The 18,767-nt window shown below is 40.9% G+C and overlaps 1 protein-coding gene across 6 annotated transcripts in view; it reads left to right on the forward strand.

Annotated features, from left to right (window-relative positions):
• Positions 1–18,767, forward strand: part of FAM13A (family with sequence similarity 13 member A) — a 175,812-nt gene that overhangs the window by 87,911 nt on the left and 69,134 nt on the right. For 3 of the 6 annotated variants that reach the window (XM_089526127.1, XM_089526126.1, XM_089526129.1), the window contains one exon: positions 18,625–18,666. The exons of 1 other annotated variant lie outside the window; for it this stretch is intronic. In XM_089526127.1, the coding sequence (XP_089382253.1) occupies positions 18,625–18,666 (42 nt within the window). Of the gene's footprint in view, positions 1–3,695; positions 4,044–18,624; positions 18,667–18,767 lie in introns of those variants that run through there. 2 more of the 6 variants (XM_089526130.1, XM_089526131.1) reach the window with 2 other exon arrangements.

Raw genomic sequence — 18,767 nt, forward strand, 5'->3', positions numbered from 1 at the left:
TCTGGGGCTGAGAGTGTGTGACTCACCCACGGCTTCCATGGCCGAGCAGGATATCGATCCAGGGTCGTAGTCCAACACTTAAACAACTGCACCAGACTGGCTGTTTTGTGTGTTTATGTGTGTGCATGCATGCAAGTGCAAATGCCATCGAATCATTTCTGACTTGTAGCAACCCTGTGATAGGACTTTCTTTGTTCAGAGGAGATTTGACATTGTCTTCCTCTGAAGCTGAGAGCCTGTGATTTGCCCAGGGTTACCCAGTGGTTTCATGGCCGAGCTAGCAATCAAACCCTGGTCTCCAGAGTCATAGGAGTTTATCACATGGGACAGATCCTGTGCAGAAACTGAATTTAAACTGGAAAACCCCCGCAAAAGCAAATAAATTTTCAGATGACATCAGGGGTTAACCTGAACAGAAAGTGGACAAAACCTGCAAAAGTGGGTTGATTTTCACATGGCATAAAGGTTAATGAGCATTAACGTGACATTAACCCAAATAGAAAGTAGACAAAACTGGCTCCTTTTTACTTTCAGAAAATCCCGAAAATAAAAAGGAGCAGGCTTTGTCGCCTTTCCGTTTAGGTTAAAGTCGCGTTATTGCATATTTACCCCAACGTGTCTGAAAACCAACCTGCTTTTGCAGGTTTTTTTCCGGATTTTTAAATCTCGTTTCTGCACAGGATCCATCCTGTGCGATAAACTCCTATAGTCCAACACTCACACCACTATGCCACGCTGGCTCTTGACTCTTCTTGTACTCTATATAAAATTGTAGACTGGTAATACATTGTGGGTGGGAGATCTTTTAAAATGTCCCTTTTGCCTGGGTTCAAATTCCCAGTTGGTCACAGAAAATCCACTGGGTGACCTTGGGGAAGTCACACTCTCTCAGATTCAGAGGAAACCAGTAGCAAACCCCCTTTGAACAAATCTTGTTAAGAGAATCATGCTCAGGTTTACCATAAGGCAGAGAGTCAACTGGGAAGGTGCAGCCACACTGTAGGAAGGATGCAGTTTGACACCACTTTAATTGCTGTAGCTCTATCCTATGGAATCTTTGGATTTGTAGTTTTTCAAGGTGTTTATCCTTCTCTGCCAAAAAGTGGTGGTGCCTCACAAAACTACAAATACAGGGGTTCTGTAGGACAGCACCATGGCAGTTAAAGTGATGTCAAAACTGCACTATTTCTAGACGCACCCTGGAAGGCACATTCCGACATGTCAACAAAGCTTTAAATGCTTTTAAAATGTTTAAAAAAAGAAGAAGAGCTGAGCCTTTACATTTCTGGGGAGACAGGCTCAGAAGTGAGCAGTGCTTTCTATGCACTCTGAAAGTTATTTTTAACACATTTTACATTTTAATGCATAGCTGTTTTAACTTTTAAAATGGTTTAATGTTTTTTTTAATATATATATTCAAATTGTTTTTTTTAAAGTTATATTTGTACATTTTAATGCTTTTACGTTGTCTTTAAATTGAATTGTTTTAAATTTGCTATTCGCCCCCTTGGGTCCCTGTATTGGGAGAAAGACAGGATATAAGTAGTAGTAGTAGTTATTGTTACGATTGTTGTCGTTGTTATCGCTTGAAGCCACAAGGCCAGAAACACAGTCCTCAGTCATTCTCGAAACAATATTATGAAAAGCAGCCTACGGAATGCTTTGGATAGGGGCATGAGGGACTGTGCATGTGCTGCGTTGTTTGTACTACAAAGATGCCCAGCTGTGCTTTCCTGCTCTCTAGTGATGGACGTGCTTGACCTGATGTCACAAGAGTTGTGGCAAAGAAGCACGTGGAAGGGGAGGCCCCTCTGTGACTAGGAGGCAAGGAGCACGTAGGATGCAAGCCCCAGGAGGAACTGGTTGGAGCATCATGGCTTGTTGTCCTTGCTGAGCCTTCCTCCCCCTATAAAAGGGGGTGGGGGAAGCAGGATTTGGGTTTCTTTTCCTTCCCATAGCATGCCTCACATGTTGTTCCTCTGCACTGTTCACATTTTCATTGCAATCTGCATAGCTCCAACATCACTGCATCAGTTGGGGGGGAAGTTCTTTTTTTTTTTTTTTTTTGGACTGCAACTCCCAGAACCCCCCAACTCACAGAAAGTACAAGCAGTTGTGACTTTTGAAAGTCTGTGTTTCATAGCCTTACCAAAAAAAAAAAAAAAAAAAAAACCAACCCTGTTTTTAAAATTGTAACTCCCATAATCCCCCAGCCAGCAGAAAGTAGAGGCAACTGTGACTTTTGAGTGCATGTATTTCAGAGCCTAGGGGGGAAAGCTCTTTTTGGACTGCACCGCCCAGAATCCCCCAGCCAGGAGAATGTAGAGGTAGCTGTGATTTTTGAGTGGGTGTTTTAGAGCCTGGGGAGAGTTATTTTCTGGGTAGCAACTCCCAGAATCCTCCAGCCAGCAGAAAGTAAGAGACAGCTTTGATTTTGGAGTAAATGTGTTTCAGAGCCTGGGGGAAAAAGCTGTTTTTTGGATTGCAGCTCCCAGAATCCCCCAGGTGGCAGAAAGTAGAGGCAGTGGTGACTTTGGAGTGGATGTTTCACAGCCTGTGGAAAGGCTGTTTTATGCACAACAACTCCCATAATCCCCAGCCAGCAGAAAGTAGGGGAAGCAGTTTTTGAACTGCAGCACCCAGAATCCCCCAACCAACAAAGTAGAGGAAGCAGTTTTTGGACTGCAGCACCCAGAATCCCCCAGCCAACAGAAAGTAAAGGAAGCTGTTTTTGGACTGCAGCACCCAGAATCCCCCAGCCAGCAGAAAGTAGGGGAAGCTGTTTTTTTGGACTGCAGCACCCAGAATCCCCAGCCAATAGAAAGTAGAGAAATCTGTTTTTGGACTGCAGTACCCAGAATCCCCCAGCCAGCAGAAAGTAGGGGAAGCTGTTTTTTTGGACTGCAGCAGCCAGAATCCCCAGCCAATAGAAAGTAGAGAAATCTGTTTTTGGACTGCAGTACCCAGAATCCCCCAGCCAGCAGAAAGTAGGGGAAGCTGTTTTTTTGGACTGCAGCAGCCAGAATCCCCCAACCAGCAGAAAGTAGGGGCGGCTGTTTTTTTGGACTGCAGCACCCAGAATCCCCAGCCAATAGAAAGTAGAGGAAGTTGTATTTTGGGTTGCAGTACCCAGAATCCCCCAGCCAGAAGAAAGTAGGGGAAACTGGTTTTCTGGGCTGCAGCTCCCAGAATCCCCCAGCCACGTGGCTGGGGGATTCTGGGAACTGCAATCCCAAAAAATCCCCCAAACGTTCCCCAAGTGATGTTGGATCTATGCAGTTTGCAAGGAAAACAAAATATTGCTTTGAATAGCCCAGAGTATTGAAGAGCAGAAAATATTGATTTGGACAGCCCCAATAATAATAGCACTGGGGGGACGCAGCTGCCTTTACTTTCTGCAATGGGTTTTTAAAGGGAAGAAGAAATTTTAAAATGGCTTGGCTCTAAGCCTCCAGGAGCAGAGGAAAGGCTTTGAAAGTTTGGATCTGCAGCAGCCTAGCTCTAGTTGTTATTTTTATTTTATTATTATTTTCCTGTCCTGGTTGGCTGAATGCTTCAGCTGCTGCCTTGGGAACAAAAGGTCAAAGTGGACTGGAGGCTGTGTGTGTGTGTGTGTGTGTGTTTTGCACAAGACAAAAAGGGGGAACCCTGAAGCAGCAGCAGGCTGGATGCCTTAAAACGCCTGCCTGCCTGCCTGCCTGCCTGCGAGGCAGTAAACAGATTGCAGCTTGCCAAGAAGAGAGTGTGAGAGAGAGGAGGGAGCCTGAGTGTGCATGGCAATGTCAAAGCCCTGGTCTGCAAGGCTCAGGCAGCAAAGGAAACCAAAATAAAACCAGCTTGCAGGGAAACTTAGGCGGCTGCTGCTGCTGACTGTGGGCAGGGACTTTCTCTCACTTTCTCCCTGGAGAAAAGATTTGGCTAGATTAGCCTGAGAAGAAGAAGACTGCAGAGGAGAGAAAGCCATCGCTTCTGGAAACAGCCCTCTTTCCAAGCCAGAATAGTCAACTTTCAGGAATGGCTTGTGAAATCATGTCTCTGCAAAGGTAGCTGATAGTTTGATTTCCTTCTCTCTCTGTGTCTGTCTCTCTCTCTTCTGTAGGGTGTTTGAATCTTTTGTTTTAAAAGGACTCAACTGAAGCATCTGTGCACTTGGGCAATCCAGATACTGTTATTATCTACTTTATACTTTCCTCTTGCCTCCTTTCACAGGAATGCAGGGATTTTGGAATGTGCTTTTTGTAATTCAGTGACATTCTTGCATTCTTGTGTGCTTTTTAAAAAGCATTGTGCAGTTTGGGGGAAGTGGATAACAGCAGATCCTCCCCATCTTTATTTATTTTATTTTTCAAAAAAGTGTTATGTTTATGATGGCATAGTAGCTGACATTCATATATATATATATGGAAGATATATCTATCTATCTATCTACCCATGAAAGATTTATATATTGTTTATATATAATATATTTGTATTGTTTTTAAGTTGTATTGTTTTTAATTTGCTGTTTGCTGCCATGAGTCCCTATATTGGGAGAAAGGAGAGATATAAGTATATAAAATAGTAATAATAATAACAACAACAACCTATGGAATATATAACTTGGATTGCTCTCTCTCTCTCTCTCTCTCTCTCTCTCTCTCTCTCTCTCTCTGAAACAATGGCAATATATAACTGCCCAGAACAATAACTTTAGTAGAGTTATTAAGCCTGTAAACCTATCTATACTTACTTAGGAGGCCCATTGAAATCAGATAAGTATGTGTAGGTTTACAGGGCTAATACCTCTTAACTAGACACGTTTACATTATCTGGTTGTTCTTCATAAAGTGTATTCCATATGGAACCAGTTTTGTGCATCTGGAAATGCAAAGTGTTGTATATTCAAGACTGAAGAGGTTAAAAATGTAATAAAACAATTTTTTAAAAAGCAGAATTCATCCAGCTCTTTATGAAGGTGCTGTCCTATGTGGACTCACCTTTGTGTCCAGCGGGCACTGAGTAAATAGGTGCATGACTGAGATACTGTAAAAGTTATGGAACAAGGATTTCTTTTTGTGTGGAGCATAGAAATGTCATAAAGAGTACAGTAGTTGGAATGAGTGAACGTTTTAGTTCAAACAGAGCATAAGGGTAGAATATATGTTTGCTCTTTGAAAAATCATGCTACAGATTTATTTATTTATTTTAGCAACAATCTTTTTTCAGAGTCACTTTGTGAACAGGTTAAAAAGTTGAATCTCCTTACTTAAGGCAAGCCAGTTGTTTATTCACCGAGTTACAAAGAATATATGGTTGTGTTAAAGCAGAATGTGTGTGTGTGAGCATGAACCTTCAAGTTGTAAGTAAGGCAACCCTATGAATTTCGTAGGGCTTTCTTAGGCAAAAAATCTTCAGAGGTGATTTTGCCAGTTCCTTCCTCTGAGATGTGCATTGGCAGTCTCCCATCTAAGTAGTAACCAGGGATGACCCTGCTTAGATTAGATGAGATCTGGTGCCTTTAGGGTATTTAGGCCCTAAAGCAGAATAACATAAACTATAGCGAAGCTGTTTAAACAAATAATAATAGAAAGAAGTAAATGAATGGATACACTTTTAAAAACATTGGTGTGATTAGAATACTTAATACAGTTCAGTTAGTTGCTGGATCCCATTACAGTTTACTAGAAAGTGCTTGCATCCTTGCCTTTTATAAATTTGCTTCATGCTAGTTTTAATCTTGAAAAATTAAAGGATTGTGGTTGTTTAATTAGTAGAGTTGCTTTTCTGGACCTGGAGGGTTTGTTTCACATAGAATGAAAGATAAATTACAGTATATATATACTCTACTATAAATCAACTTCATATATAAGTCAAGGGCAGGTTATGGGGCCAAAATTATTGATTTTGTTATGACCCTTGAATAAATCAAGGGTAAAACTTAGCTGCATGAACCTAAGGATCTAAACGATGATGCAAAGGAAAACAGTGCCAAAAACATACCAAATTCCAGCAAGCATTTTTGTGCATACACTAAAGGCTGGATGGATGAGTGGGTAGAGGGGGGCTAGTGCTTCCAGGGCAGATTACACTCTTGCCTTTCACCAAGAGATGGTTTATTTTTTATATATAAGAGTTAAAGTACAGTATTTATATTGGCCCATGGATAAACTGACTCAGTTTTTTGGGGCCAATTTTTTTACTAAAATTTCTAGACTTGTGCATGAGTATATACAGTAAAACTTGCTCACCAGTATCGTTTTTAATTCTGCCCTTAGTAAACTTTGAAATAAATAATACTGGTTCCCTGAGACCAACCTCTGCTGTACAGTTTTGTGCTCTCAAATGGGTTCCACCTTGAACTGTAGGAATTGCTGCTCCATTCTTTTCCTTAACTTTCATTTAGCTGAATGGCTTTGATTTACAAGAGACCTCTTTCTTCGTATAATCTGTCAGGGATTGGAGCAGGACAGATGCTGGGAAAACAAGTGGCTGGTTCAAAGCTCTCATTTGAACTCTTGACCGGGAATGTGGTGTTCCCTAGGAAAACAGCATTCTTGGACTGGAAAAGACCTTGATTACACTCCTAGTTCTATTAATGAAATTCTTAGCTTATAGGTAGACCCAGGAATATAATGTATGAGAGAAACAATACTGCTATTTTGATATATTTTTTAAAAGACTCTTTTTAAACAATGCTAATCGGTCAGTTTTGCAGCAGCTGATTTTCAGCAGTTACAATATTTGAACTAAACAAGGGCTTGGGGGAATGGGTTGCTGAGTAGCTCAGACTTGTTCTGTGCATAGATTTTGCCTCTTTTACTTAAGTCATGTCCTTGCAAAATGCAGGTAACAGTGTGCAGTTTGTTGTCCTCCAGGTTTTGTTAAGACTTTAGTGCTGCATCCACAGTACAGAAATAATCCAGTTTGACACCTTTTTAACTGCCACACCTCAATGCTATGGAATTCTGGGAATTGTAGTTTTGTGAGACATTTTGCCTTCTTATTCAGAGAGCTCTGGTGCCACAACAAACTACAATTCCCAAGATACCCTAGCACTCAGACATGACAATTAAAGTGGTGTCAGACTGGATTATTTCTGCAGTATGGATGCAGCCTAGTAAGGCCAATGTCAAACAATGGCAGAAGTAGCAAAAATTCAAAAATATTGCCTACCTGTGCTGCAAATCAGCATTTCCTAAGCTATTTTACATGCTGAACTGTATTTTTCCAATGTGACTGGGACCAGCACAATATTTGTGCCCATTGGCTACCAACATTTCTTTCTTTCCAGGAAACTCACTGCAAATTGGCAGTCAACGTCTCATATAGTGCCCCCGGCCCACAGCCTTTTCATAAATGAACTGTTCAGCTTGTTTCTGGCAATAGCTAGAAAGTCACATTTCTGTATTACTGTACATAGAAGGTGGGGCAAGCTTGTCTTCTGCTGCTTCAGAAATTAGAACATAAACCAGTGGATTCAAATTACAAGAAAATGGATTTTGTCTAAACTTTAGAAAGAACTTCCTTATTGCAAGAACTGGCTGACAGTGGAATAAACTGCCTAAGGGACTGGTAGACTCTCCTTTGGAGGTCTTTAAATAGAGGTTGGATGGTCATCTTTCTTCCAGTTCTGAGATTCTGTTATTCTTGTAACTAGTTTCTATATCTAAAAGTTGTAGCCTACCCTTTTATTAAGTGCAAAAAGAGCATTCACTTCTGTGTGTGCCCCTTGATACAGTATCTAAATCTGTAGATACAGATGTAATTGTTTGTGCAGGGGCATCACTAGAAGATTGGCAGTGGGTGCTGACTGCACCGAGTGACACCTCAGAGGGGGTGAACACTCAGTGTATCGGTCGCTTACTGTGTGTCCCAAAACACACACACCCTTCTGCCAGCCAAGGATGCCTCTGCTATCTGCTGATTGCATCTGGTGGTAGTGGTGGGGTGCTGCCACGTCCCAGTATCCCCTTCCAGGTCTGGCAGAGCTGCTGACCGGACTGGAAAAGAAGGTCCCGGTGGCAGTGACCACAGTGGTGGCCATGGACTCCTTCCTGCCCCCAAAACTAAAGGAATCAGTGGCCGCCCCTGCTTCCATCGCCTTTCTTACCTGCCCAGCCAGCTGCCCTGCCAGACCCAGAAGGTGCTACTAGAAAGCCGAAGCACCTTTCCAAAATGCCTGACACATCCCTGCCCACCTTGCCCTCTCTTCTCTCGCAGTAGGTATGAATGGAGGGAAAAGCAGTTCTCTGTTGCTACTGGGGAGGATGCCAAGAAGGTCAAGAGGGAGACGGCGCACAGCTGCTGCTTCTTCCACCACCTCTTCCCGTCCCCTCCTGTTCTCACCTGCTTGCAGGAAGAGGAGGAGGATGCTTTGAGGTGACAGGCCAGGTGAAGCTGTTGCAATGGGGGCATCCTCATCCTCTTCCATACCCCTCAGTCCTGCAGGGTTGGGGGAGATTCTTGGGGGCGCTGGTCTGACTCCTCTTCATGGGTGGAGGGAGGCAACCAAGACTGGATTCCTCACTCTGCCAGCTGTTCCCACTCACTGGAGCTGTGGGTGGCTGTCTGCCTGCTTAGGGGTGACAACATGAACAAGTGACTTTGCCTAAGCCCATTGCCATCACTAGAGGAGTGCTGAAGAGATGGGGTGAGTTGGGTGAGGCTCAGTGGAAGGAGAAATGAGAGGCCCCAGGTTAATTTTAAAAAATTAAATTCATTTTAAAAATTTCTTCAAAAACATAATCTTTAATCAATTTTTCACTTCAACCACATGATGCTATGTATACATAAATGCATTTAGGTTGTGCGTATGATATTGAAATTTAAAAGTACAATTTTAAGTTTCCTAGGTGTTTATGACACAACTATATGTTTATGTCACAACCATGACATTCATTGATATGCAGGAATTATGATTAATGAGTAACATGATTACAAAAATGTCTAATCCAAAGATATAGCTGTGTTAGTCTGTAAAATCAATATGTAGAGAGATCTTGTAGCACTTTTGAGGCTAACTGAAAGAAAGAAGTTGGCTGCATGAGCTTTCGTAGACTTCAGTCCACTTCCTCAGATGCCTTGGTTGGAGTACAAAAAACCTTACAGTCTGCTCTCCCCATACGCAGGGGATCCATTCTGGACCCCCGACATATCAGGAAAAGAGTGTATGCACAAGCCCCATAGAAAATAATAGGGCGCACCCCAGCCCGCCTATGGGGAGGGCTGACTGTACTAAGGATTCTGTATGGTGTGATATAGGAAGAGGTCAATAGTGGGATGACACCATGAGTTACCACACTGGGTGACACCAACCCTAGTGATGCCATTGCCTAAGCCATCAGTTGGAAAGCCTCCGAGTGTGCTCCCTGCTCTCCATTTTTCCCATCTCTATAAAATGGCATTCTTGTTCTTGCCAGCCTTGACTAATTGTACTATTAGTCATGCACTCTGAACCCCATGTGTGGGCCCATGCCAGATCCTGGGGGCTGTAAACATTAGCCGTCACTTTTACAATGCCAAAAGGCTACTGTATCTACTCTTAAAGGAGAAATCTTTAATTAATAAACAGTAGAGCTATTGTTAAATAATGCACCGATTCTAAACAGGAGAAGTACATCATGCTGCCCTTGAATCATCTGTGAAGGTTGCAGCAGTACAAAATGGGTTGCCAATTCATGTACTTTTGGGACTTTCAGATTACTACATGCCCAGACCCTTCATAATCTATATAGCCTTCCCCTTCTCGCAATTATACCTATTTTGAAACAGAATTCTTTTTGTATTGGCTGAGCATCAGATTCATAGGAAGTTCAAGAGCCATCTTTGTTGTCCCATATTTGGTTGTAGGGATCTAAATCCTACATTCTTGACTTCCATCCTGACATGGAAGGATGAATAATGAAACTAGTTTATTATCCACTGTGGGTAAAAGCAGATAATCTTCCACTATTCTTCTTCCCGTATTCAAATGTTTGGAAGTGTTAGGAATTATTCTGAAGAGAGAAACTTGTGTTTTCTCTTGCGCACGCACACCTTTTTTTCCTGCACAGAAACAGTGTGTGGGGGAGTTGTAGATTTTTTAAAATGTATTTTTCTTCACATAATGGTTTCTGCGCAACACTGTAGGACATCGGGTTTGTTGTTGTTGTGTGCATTCAAGTTGTTTCCAACTTACGGCAACCTTATCGTGGGGTTTTCTTGGCAAGATTTGTTCAGGGTTCAAATCCCCATTTGGCCACAGAAAGTCAGTAGGTGACCTTGGGCAAATCATGCTCTCTCAACCTCAAAGGAAGTGCATCAGATACCCGGGGGAAATTGTACAGAATTCTCACAGATCCATTATTCTTCCCGATAGGGATTTCTGACTGTCAGGGAACTTTTTTCTTAACAAATAATTGCTAATGTTATTTCCATTCCTAGTCTCCTACCTTTTTTCAAAGAGATATCTTCCAGAAAATGCTGGAAGAATTGTTTATTAATGGCCAACAAGTGCAGCTTAATCCACAAAAAACTGTAAGTGAAATTTAGCTCTGGTTTTTATTTTTAAACTCATTACTGTATTATTTTATACGTGAACTATCCAGGTCTCATGATTTGTGGAAAGAAGGGACTTCTAAAACAAAAATATGAATGATTCACTTAAATAAATCACTCCTAACACTTTCTTCCATCAACTCTGTGTTGGATTGCATCCTGTCACCAGGATAAAGTCTGAAGAATTGCAGAACAATCAGGTGTCCTTTAAGTGTGAATTGCTTTTCCCTGGCTTCATTCCATAACACTGCTGTAACATTTCAAAAACCCTTAGTAAATGGGTAGGGCTGGGTCATTCCAGCCTATTGCACCTGCGAAGGAAGATTTTCACAACTACTAATAGTTCCACCCACATTGGCATTAACAACAATACAGTCCAGTATGAATCTGTGGAAAAGTTAGTCCCATAGCACTGAGTGTTTCATTTGAAATGGCATTGTGGTCCTGGAGCCCTTTCACACTAAGCTATTATAGCACTGTGTTTTCATTTTAATTGCCGTGCCAACATCCTGTGGAATCCTGGGAAATGTAGCTTAGGGAAGAATGTTTGAAACTCAGCCAGAGAGCAATACTGTAGTGACTCATCAAATTGCATCCCAAGATTCCAAGGAGGCAGTCATGGCAGTTAAAGTAGTATCACAGTGCTATAATTATTTAGTGTCAAAGGTCTGTTGCTGGATACAAAGTTCAATATATTTTTTTTTCTCCCTCCTTGATGTTTTGAACTTTAATTCCCAGGGCATCCAGCCAGGATAGCCACTGATTAGTAATTGTGGGACATTTTAATAGGTGCTTATAGGAATTGCGTTGGTAATGAATTAGTTTCTGAACATTTTGGCATGCAGCTCTATTAAAAGAATGGTGTTATTATTTATTTAAGAGCATTCTTGTACTGCTTTTCATTTAGAGCATCTCAGAGTGGTTTGCGTGAAAACAGCTATAGTGGGACCAGTTTGTAAACATCATAAAATGATGATAAAATAAATAAAAACAATTAAATAATCCATTAAAAACAACACCTGATCTAATGCGAGCTTAAAGTGTGTTTTAACTAAATTATTATGGCCTAAAGTCACAGAAGTTGATTTAAATAAGTTAGTCTTTTAAGTTCTGTAGGGGTTTTGTAGATGTTGCTTACAAATGCTTAGAAACACAGGGATCCTTATACCCTGTTGTTGTGTGCCTTCAAGTCATTTCAACTTATGGTGATTCTACAACTAATCTATCACAAGTTTTCTGGGGCTGAGAGTGTGTGACTCACCCCAAGAGCAGTCAGTGGGTTTCCGTGGCTGAGCAGGAAATCGAACCCTAGTCTCCAAAAGGTCATAATCCAAGTCTCAAATAACTACACCATGCTGGCTCCCACTTTATACCTACAACTTGGAAAATTGATGTCTTGGACTGTGGCTTCCAGAATGGTGAGTGATCATGTTGACTGAGGATTCTGGGAGTTGTAGTCTCCCCAAAAAAGTAGTTTACCATGCCCTACTATGCAAAGACAGAAGCCCGCTGTTGTTGACATTGAAGCCCGCAGTTGTTCTGCGTTTCAAACAAGAGACTTCACCTGCCTTTCGTGGGGATGCCAAAGATTGAAACTGAGGGTTGTTTTTTTTGCATAGAAAGCATTTCCTCTACCAAGTGACAGCTCTTCCTCTAATACAGCTTTATTTACATGCTTCCATCAGTAGCTCTCATGGCTTCACTTTGAGATTTAGTGTTGCGTTATAAGTGGATGATTCGAACAACAACAGAATGGTTAGGAGAAAGTGAGGTACACATACTGTATCATTTTATATTTTGCTACAAGCCAGATGATTTGGGGGCTGAAACTTCCAATAATATCCAGAAGTATGCTTCTGGATGGTGCAAGGTCTGGTATCCATCTTGTAAATATGATTAAGCTGTGTACGTGACCCAGTATCTCTCTTTTATGGCCGTCTGCAAATAATTAAGTTGGGAAGAGAGAGATAATCTGAAAGGCTTCAGGCCCATTACGTCCAATGTATCAATCATGGGACTAATTTCTGACCTGTGCACTAGTCACTCTAATACTTAACCTCCCTGCTTGTAGATATTCTCTATACTAGGTGTGAAGGGGACTGGTTTTTTTTCTGGTACCATTGCCGAAACTTGTTTTTCACTTAGATTACAGATGGCTGTTCATACACATAAAGTTAAGATAAACCCAAGGAGATAAGGCTGGTACTTTGGACCCTTCCCTCCCATTCAGTCACTTTTCAAAATGCTTTGCAGCACCACATTAATGAAATAAGATGTGACATCCATTTGTGTGTGTGTCAGGGTCGCATACATTAACTCAGCATCGATCCTTGGAAGGTGGTGGTCTCATTCATGGGAGGTTTTTAAATAGACGCCAGATGACCATCTGTCAGGGATGTTTTAAATGGGTATTCTTGTCTTGGCAGAGGGTTGGACTAGGTAAGTGCTTCTTAGGCTATTTAAAGTAAGGGAACATCATATTTTTTCCCTAATGTGCCAGAGATCAACACTAAATTTTTGCTAGTCCCTAGGTACGGTTGTTTCTTTCTTTCTGTCCTGAAAACATGCCAAGAACTAAAAGCCAATGGTTCAGGGACCAACATTGATCCAGGGACCAACACTTTGAGTAGCACTGATCTGGGTGATCCTGGATATCCTTTCCAATTTTTCAAATTTCTAAATGTATTCATTGTTAATTCATGTATTAATTTGGGTTTTCATTTCTGGATTTAAATGCCACTAATCGCAAGAAAGCCACTCCAAGCATTTGCAACCCCCCCTTTCTTTTTCTTTTCGTTTCGTTTCTTTCTTTCTTTCTTTCTTTCTTTCTTTTTACTGTGCAATTGTCTTGAAGCAAAACGACTAGGTCCTACTTTCACAATGCAAGTGGAAGGATTTAATTGTCTTTTTTTCTATTTTGATGTTCAGAGAAAAATTGCAGAATTATAAGGAAAACGTAGCAAGTGCAACACTACTTTATTTGTGAAACTTCTTGCAGAGAACATGGCTACTAAGTGCTGGGTAGGGTGGTCTGGTAGTCCAAAAAAGTAACTTTTTCAGGCTCTGAATTGTGAGGAAGGTGTCCAGAGTTAAGATCCAGTGCGCAAGTTGCTTAAAATCCATTGTGAAATTTAAGCTGCCTGCACAGGATTGCAGATTAAACATGGCTATAAGGAGAAATCTCTATAACTAGCAGTGTAGTTTTTTTTAAGAACATAGGGCAGAATTGGTTTGAGGCTATAAGCAGAGGCATGTGAACAATTTGGCATGAGGAGGCCAGATAGAGACGGACAACAATTTTGTCTTACTTGGCTGTTTCGGTTGTGTCCCATTATAACTTTAGCATTGCACTGCCTACTCCAGTAAAGTAAGCTGTTCACATTTTAGTGAAACTCTAGACTTTGATACTATATTTTAATAACAGGCTTCAGAACAGCTATGTGCCTAGTCACTTGAGGTGACTTTACAAAAAAACCACTGCCAGGTGACCAAGAATTGTCAGGCCACAAGATGCCACATTCATGCATGCACATGTCGGCCAACAAGTGAAAGACATTCTTGAAATTTTGCTTTGTCTCCATCAATAAAATGCTGTACCTTTGTGTGACAAGAGTGACACCATTACATAATGTAAAATAAACAGCCCTGTTGTACTCATTGCATACTGTTCCGGTGAAAACAAAAACTTTGAACCCAGGGCAAGTACTCTGAGACAGAATTTAGAATCATTTTCTAGTGTTAGGGAAAAAATATCCCAGATTGCCTGCTAAAATATTGAAGTCTCTTGATGCACAACCAAGTTTTTAGAAACTGTCTTTCACTGAATATTTGCGGTTGCTTGGTAACCCATCTCTTAGTATTATGCAACTTAACTTATGTTTGGTCTGTATTAACATGCTACTGTTGAATTCAAAGGAAGGGTGCAGCTTTGGCTTCCATACAGCATCAGTAATTCTCTCCACCTTGTCCTGACCCATTTTCTGTCTTACCCATCCAGGGAGTTTTGCCAGACTGCAAATTGTAAACAGATGTGTCCCTTCCCAATCGTCTAACATGCTCTCCTCTTGATTTTAATCTTTAAGAAATAAAGCAACAGAAGCTGAGTGGCATTACCTACGTAAACGTATTATTAAGAGCATAACCTTATGCCAAAAGAGAGCCAATTGCAGGTCTCTACTGATGCAACATTTATCTTAATTAGAACACTTTTCAAGATTATTTTGATTATGGTGGTATGCCACTGAACCTTCCCTTATTGGATACCTAGACTCTGATACTGATCACATGAACCTAACTGATCAAAATGGCTGCACCACATGAGTTATTTGTGCAAGATAAAGACATAGCACTGCCTAGCTAGTTTCTGCCAAGCTAGAGATAGTATTTCTCTGTCCAAAATAAAACAGGCTGGCTTATAGTGTTCTTGGCCTTGGTCTTAAAACAGTCCCTAAGACACCACATATAGTGACTGAAAAAAATGAAGAGACATCTGTAAAATAAGAAGCAGAGGTGTGCATGGTGACTGTAATAAAAAATTAAAACCCATATTGAGATTTTATTTCATATGGTTTTTATTGGGCCAACCACAAGACTGAAAATTATGTGTAAGCTTTTGAAATCTTCAATTTCCTTCATCAGGCAAGACAGGGAAGAAATGCGATCTTCCATGTCATGTAGTCTGCATAATGTCCTATTGGTAAAATAAAATATTTTCCAAAAAATAAAAACCAGTCTGAATCAACTAAACACCTGAAAACTGGCCAAATGCTTTTGGCAGTGCAATCATATACATCTTTACTCAGAAGTGAGCCCAGCTGAATGCAGTGAGTGTTATTCCCAGGTATGAACGTAAATTATAACCCTTAGCCTGATACCTAAACCCGGTATCAGACAACATGTAATCAGTCAGGAGGGAACATTATAGAACTTGGGGGGGGGGGGGATATTTTCCTAGCCACCTTCTTCCTGTGATACCCAAAGAAGACTTAAAGGCGATTGCAACCAATGACCACTGGGTGCAAGGTGGCCTTGTAGATGGATGGAATGAGCATCTGAGGAGGAAGCATGTCAGTAAAGATTACAAAATCCTGGGCAACAATTCAGGATCTAGGGTAGAATTTAGTTTAGGGGGTGAGAGTAATGTGATCTACCAGATATTGTTAGATTGTAACTACCAGCATTCCTCAGCACTGGCTATTCTGTCAGGTCCTGATGGGAGCTTCAGTTCAACAACATCTCAAGGGCTGCATGATTCTCAACTCTGATCTAGTTCAATATTTTTCTGATCTCAACATTCAGTTCCCCAAATGTTTTGGGCTTCAGCTCCCAGAAACTCTACCCAATATGGTTGATGGCCATAGATTTTGGGAGTTCAAAGCATCTAAAGGGCCAGTGACCCGTGCCATCCTTCATTGGCCATTGCTCACCAGAAAATTATGGGAAGTTTTATTTTGATGCATCTTGAAGGTGCCATTTGGGAAACTCTCGCTTACATTGACAGCAGCTCTCCAGGATTTCAGATAGGAACCTTGAAATGATGGTGATTGAACCAGAGTGCATAGAAAACATCTGATCATGGCAGCATCCAGAATATTTTTCAAAAAACAAGTGGGTTTTTCCAGGTCTATAGAATCATCTTACCTTGTAGGTCAGAGCATGCCCTTGATAAAAACCATAATTTTTTTGTCTTTTTAGCACCTGATGTGCACCTTTACCTCCAGCAGCCAGATAAAGCATCTCTGGTAACAGTACGACATTTGCCTGACTGAAGTCATTTAATATTCTGTCCTAATTCAGGAAATTCTCCTTAAGTCTTTCTCCAAATGTTAAGGCATTGCTATCTGTTTACAAAAGAGGTTGACTTGCCAAGCTGTACCTGCATGATAAGGAAAAAATGAGAGCCAACATAACAAAGTTTGCTGGCATGTTAAGCCAAAATCAACAAGCTCTGTGTGTTGACCTGATATGGCAGTACAGCTAAAAGTACTGGCTATTTTTCCCCATATCAAAGAAAACATAGTCTCATGACACTTTAAAGGGGTACTAGATTCATTGTGGCATTGTGTTTACTAGGGACCACTTCATTGTATGCATTGTGCATTATGCTCATTTGAAAAATTCTGTATGGTTCTGGTCTATGCAAGCAGTAGAACAGAATGGTAGAGTGCTGAGGTGATACATTGGATTGTATCACTTTTGATTGTAGGTCAGTGATCAATAGCAATAACAATAGCATTTCCATTTCTGTACCACTTCATTCTGAACTAAGCACTCTAAGTGGTTTACAACTAGTAACCCAACAAGCTGGGTATTCATTTTACAGACCAAAGAACGGATATCGTATCGTATTTCTTAATGTTTGCCTAACTTAAAAATTACTGTACGTGCAACTGGAAAAGCAGGACAGGTTACAGTAAGTTGTGATAGATAATTTCTCTCTACCATGTTATATTTCTATTGCAGAGATGTATTTATTTTTATCCTGAAAAATATCCAAAATCAGAGTCCACCCCCCTTCTCCAAAATAACCTGTAGTCTCATATGGCACAGCCCATTCTACCAGCTTGTTCTCTTCTATACATGGGCCAAATAGAAACCATGGCCATTTGGTCCCACTGTTTACACATTTGTGTAGGACTTTTTTTCCCTTTTCTATTCCTGGAAGCTGTTTTTCTGCAAGGTCCTTTTATCAGCCGTCAGAGTAGAATGCCTTTAAAAATAGTTCAGCAACCTGAGCAATTGATCTTATTTTAAGTACCCAAATATTTGATGAAAATGACATGCCCTGCAAAGTTTGCATGTGTGTATGTTTTAACCTTTGAGGACAGGGCAAACACACACAGCTCCCCTGGCAAGTCCTTTTGTAAACATTGGGGAGAGGGTCTCACCATGCTTCCCTTTGTGGTTTGCCTAGATTACTCCTCTTTCAGGCAAGGTCAGGTTTTGCTCAGTGTTTGGAAAAGCTGCTTTTTTGCACTGTAGTTCCCAGTGACCATGTTGGCTATGAGCTTATGGGAATTGAAGGTCAAATAAAAAAAAAAATCTAAGTTCTGGCTTAATTGCCTCAAGTTGTTTCCAGTTTAGGGTGACCCTAAGGCCACCCTAAACCTATCATGGGGTTTTCTTGGCAACATTTTGTTCAGAGGAGGTTTACCTTTGCTTTCCCCTGAGGCTGAGAGAGTGTGACTTGCACAAGGTCACCCAGTGGGTTTCATGGTCAAGCTGGGAATAAAGCCATGGTCTCCAGAGTCCTAGTCCAGCACACAAACCACGACACCACACTGGCTGATTTCATGCACTTTCCTTATAAGGGAGCGTGTGGTCTCTGCTACTTTTATTCCATGTAGTCATTGGAGGGCATGTCAGAATTCTCTTCTGCTTTCCTTTCTAAATATGAAATTTTTCCTTGTGGTAAAAGTAGTATTGAAGCGATAGTTGAAATGCATGTTTTCAAGGATTTCAAACACTGAGGGGCCCTCCCTTTCCTTGATCATCAAGAGTTTGGAGCTGTCCCAGCCCTGACTGGTCAAATGTGAATTTGCATTTGATACATTTTTACCTAATTGGCCTGAGAGTGGTCATTGAGGTTTTGCCTGTAATTGTCTGTGAAAGGGGTGCACTCCAAATATATACAGGGACAAAAATTTGCACCTTTTTTTCCAGACAAATTATTCCATTATTCCTTTTTAGGAGCAAATTATTCACATTTGAAACAATAGAAGGTTCTCACTCCTTCCTGCCTCAAAATCCCTGTTCCAGTTTTGGCTGTAATGTTGATGTAGAAATAGTCCCTGAAGTATTTGCTGCTCAGCTGCTGTGGCTCTTGACAGTTCAGCAATTTATGTTGTTCTGCCTTAGTGAGCATTAGCAAATGACTTCAGATTTTGTAACCTTGAAGAATGTAGTTTAACACTTTGTTCTCTCACCATTCCCACCACAAGCAGCTGTCTTTAAAACTATACAGTAAAACATTGTTATCAGGGTGCATTCTCTTCATTCAGCCTCTTTCTCTTTCACTCTGATCCAGATGATGCAGTGCAAATGCATTTGAAAACAAAGGATAGAAACTTAAATGCTAATGACAAATATCTGTCTTTGTTTGTTTTTTAGCTCCCAAGAGGATGAAAGGCCTATGTCACCCTTCTATCTGAGGTATTTACTTCTGTTTGTTTTTTTTTAATCTATACTCTTTGAGCTTGATCTGGGGGAAAACAGTGAAGAAGAAGGCAATTATTAGTTATTTCCAAAATTCC

The sequence above is a fragment of the Sceloporus occidentalis genome, unplaced genomic scaffold (assembly GCF_023333645.1).
Source record: "Sceloporus occidentalis isolate IW3139 unplaced genomic scaffold, rSceOcc1.0.p SCAF_5, whole genome shotgun sequence".
NCBI lineage: Eukaryota > Metazoa > Chordata > Lepidosauria > Squamata > Phrynosomatidae > Sceloporus > Sceloporus occidentalis.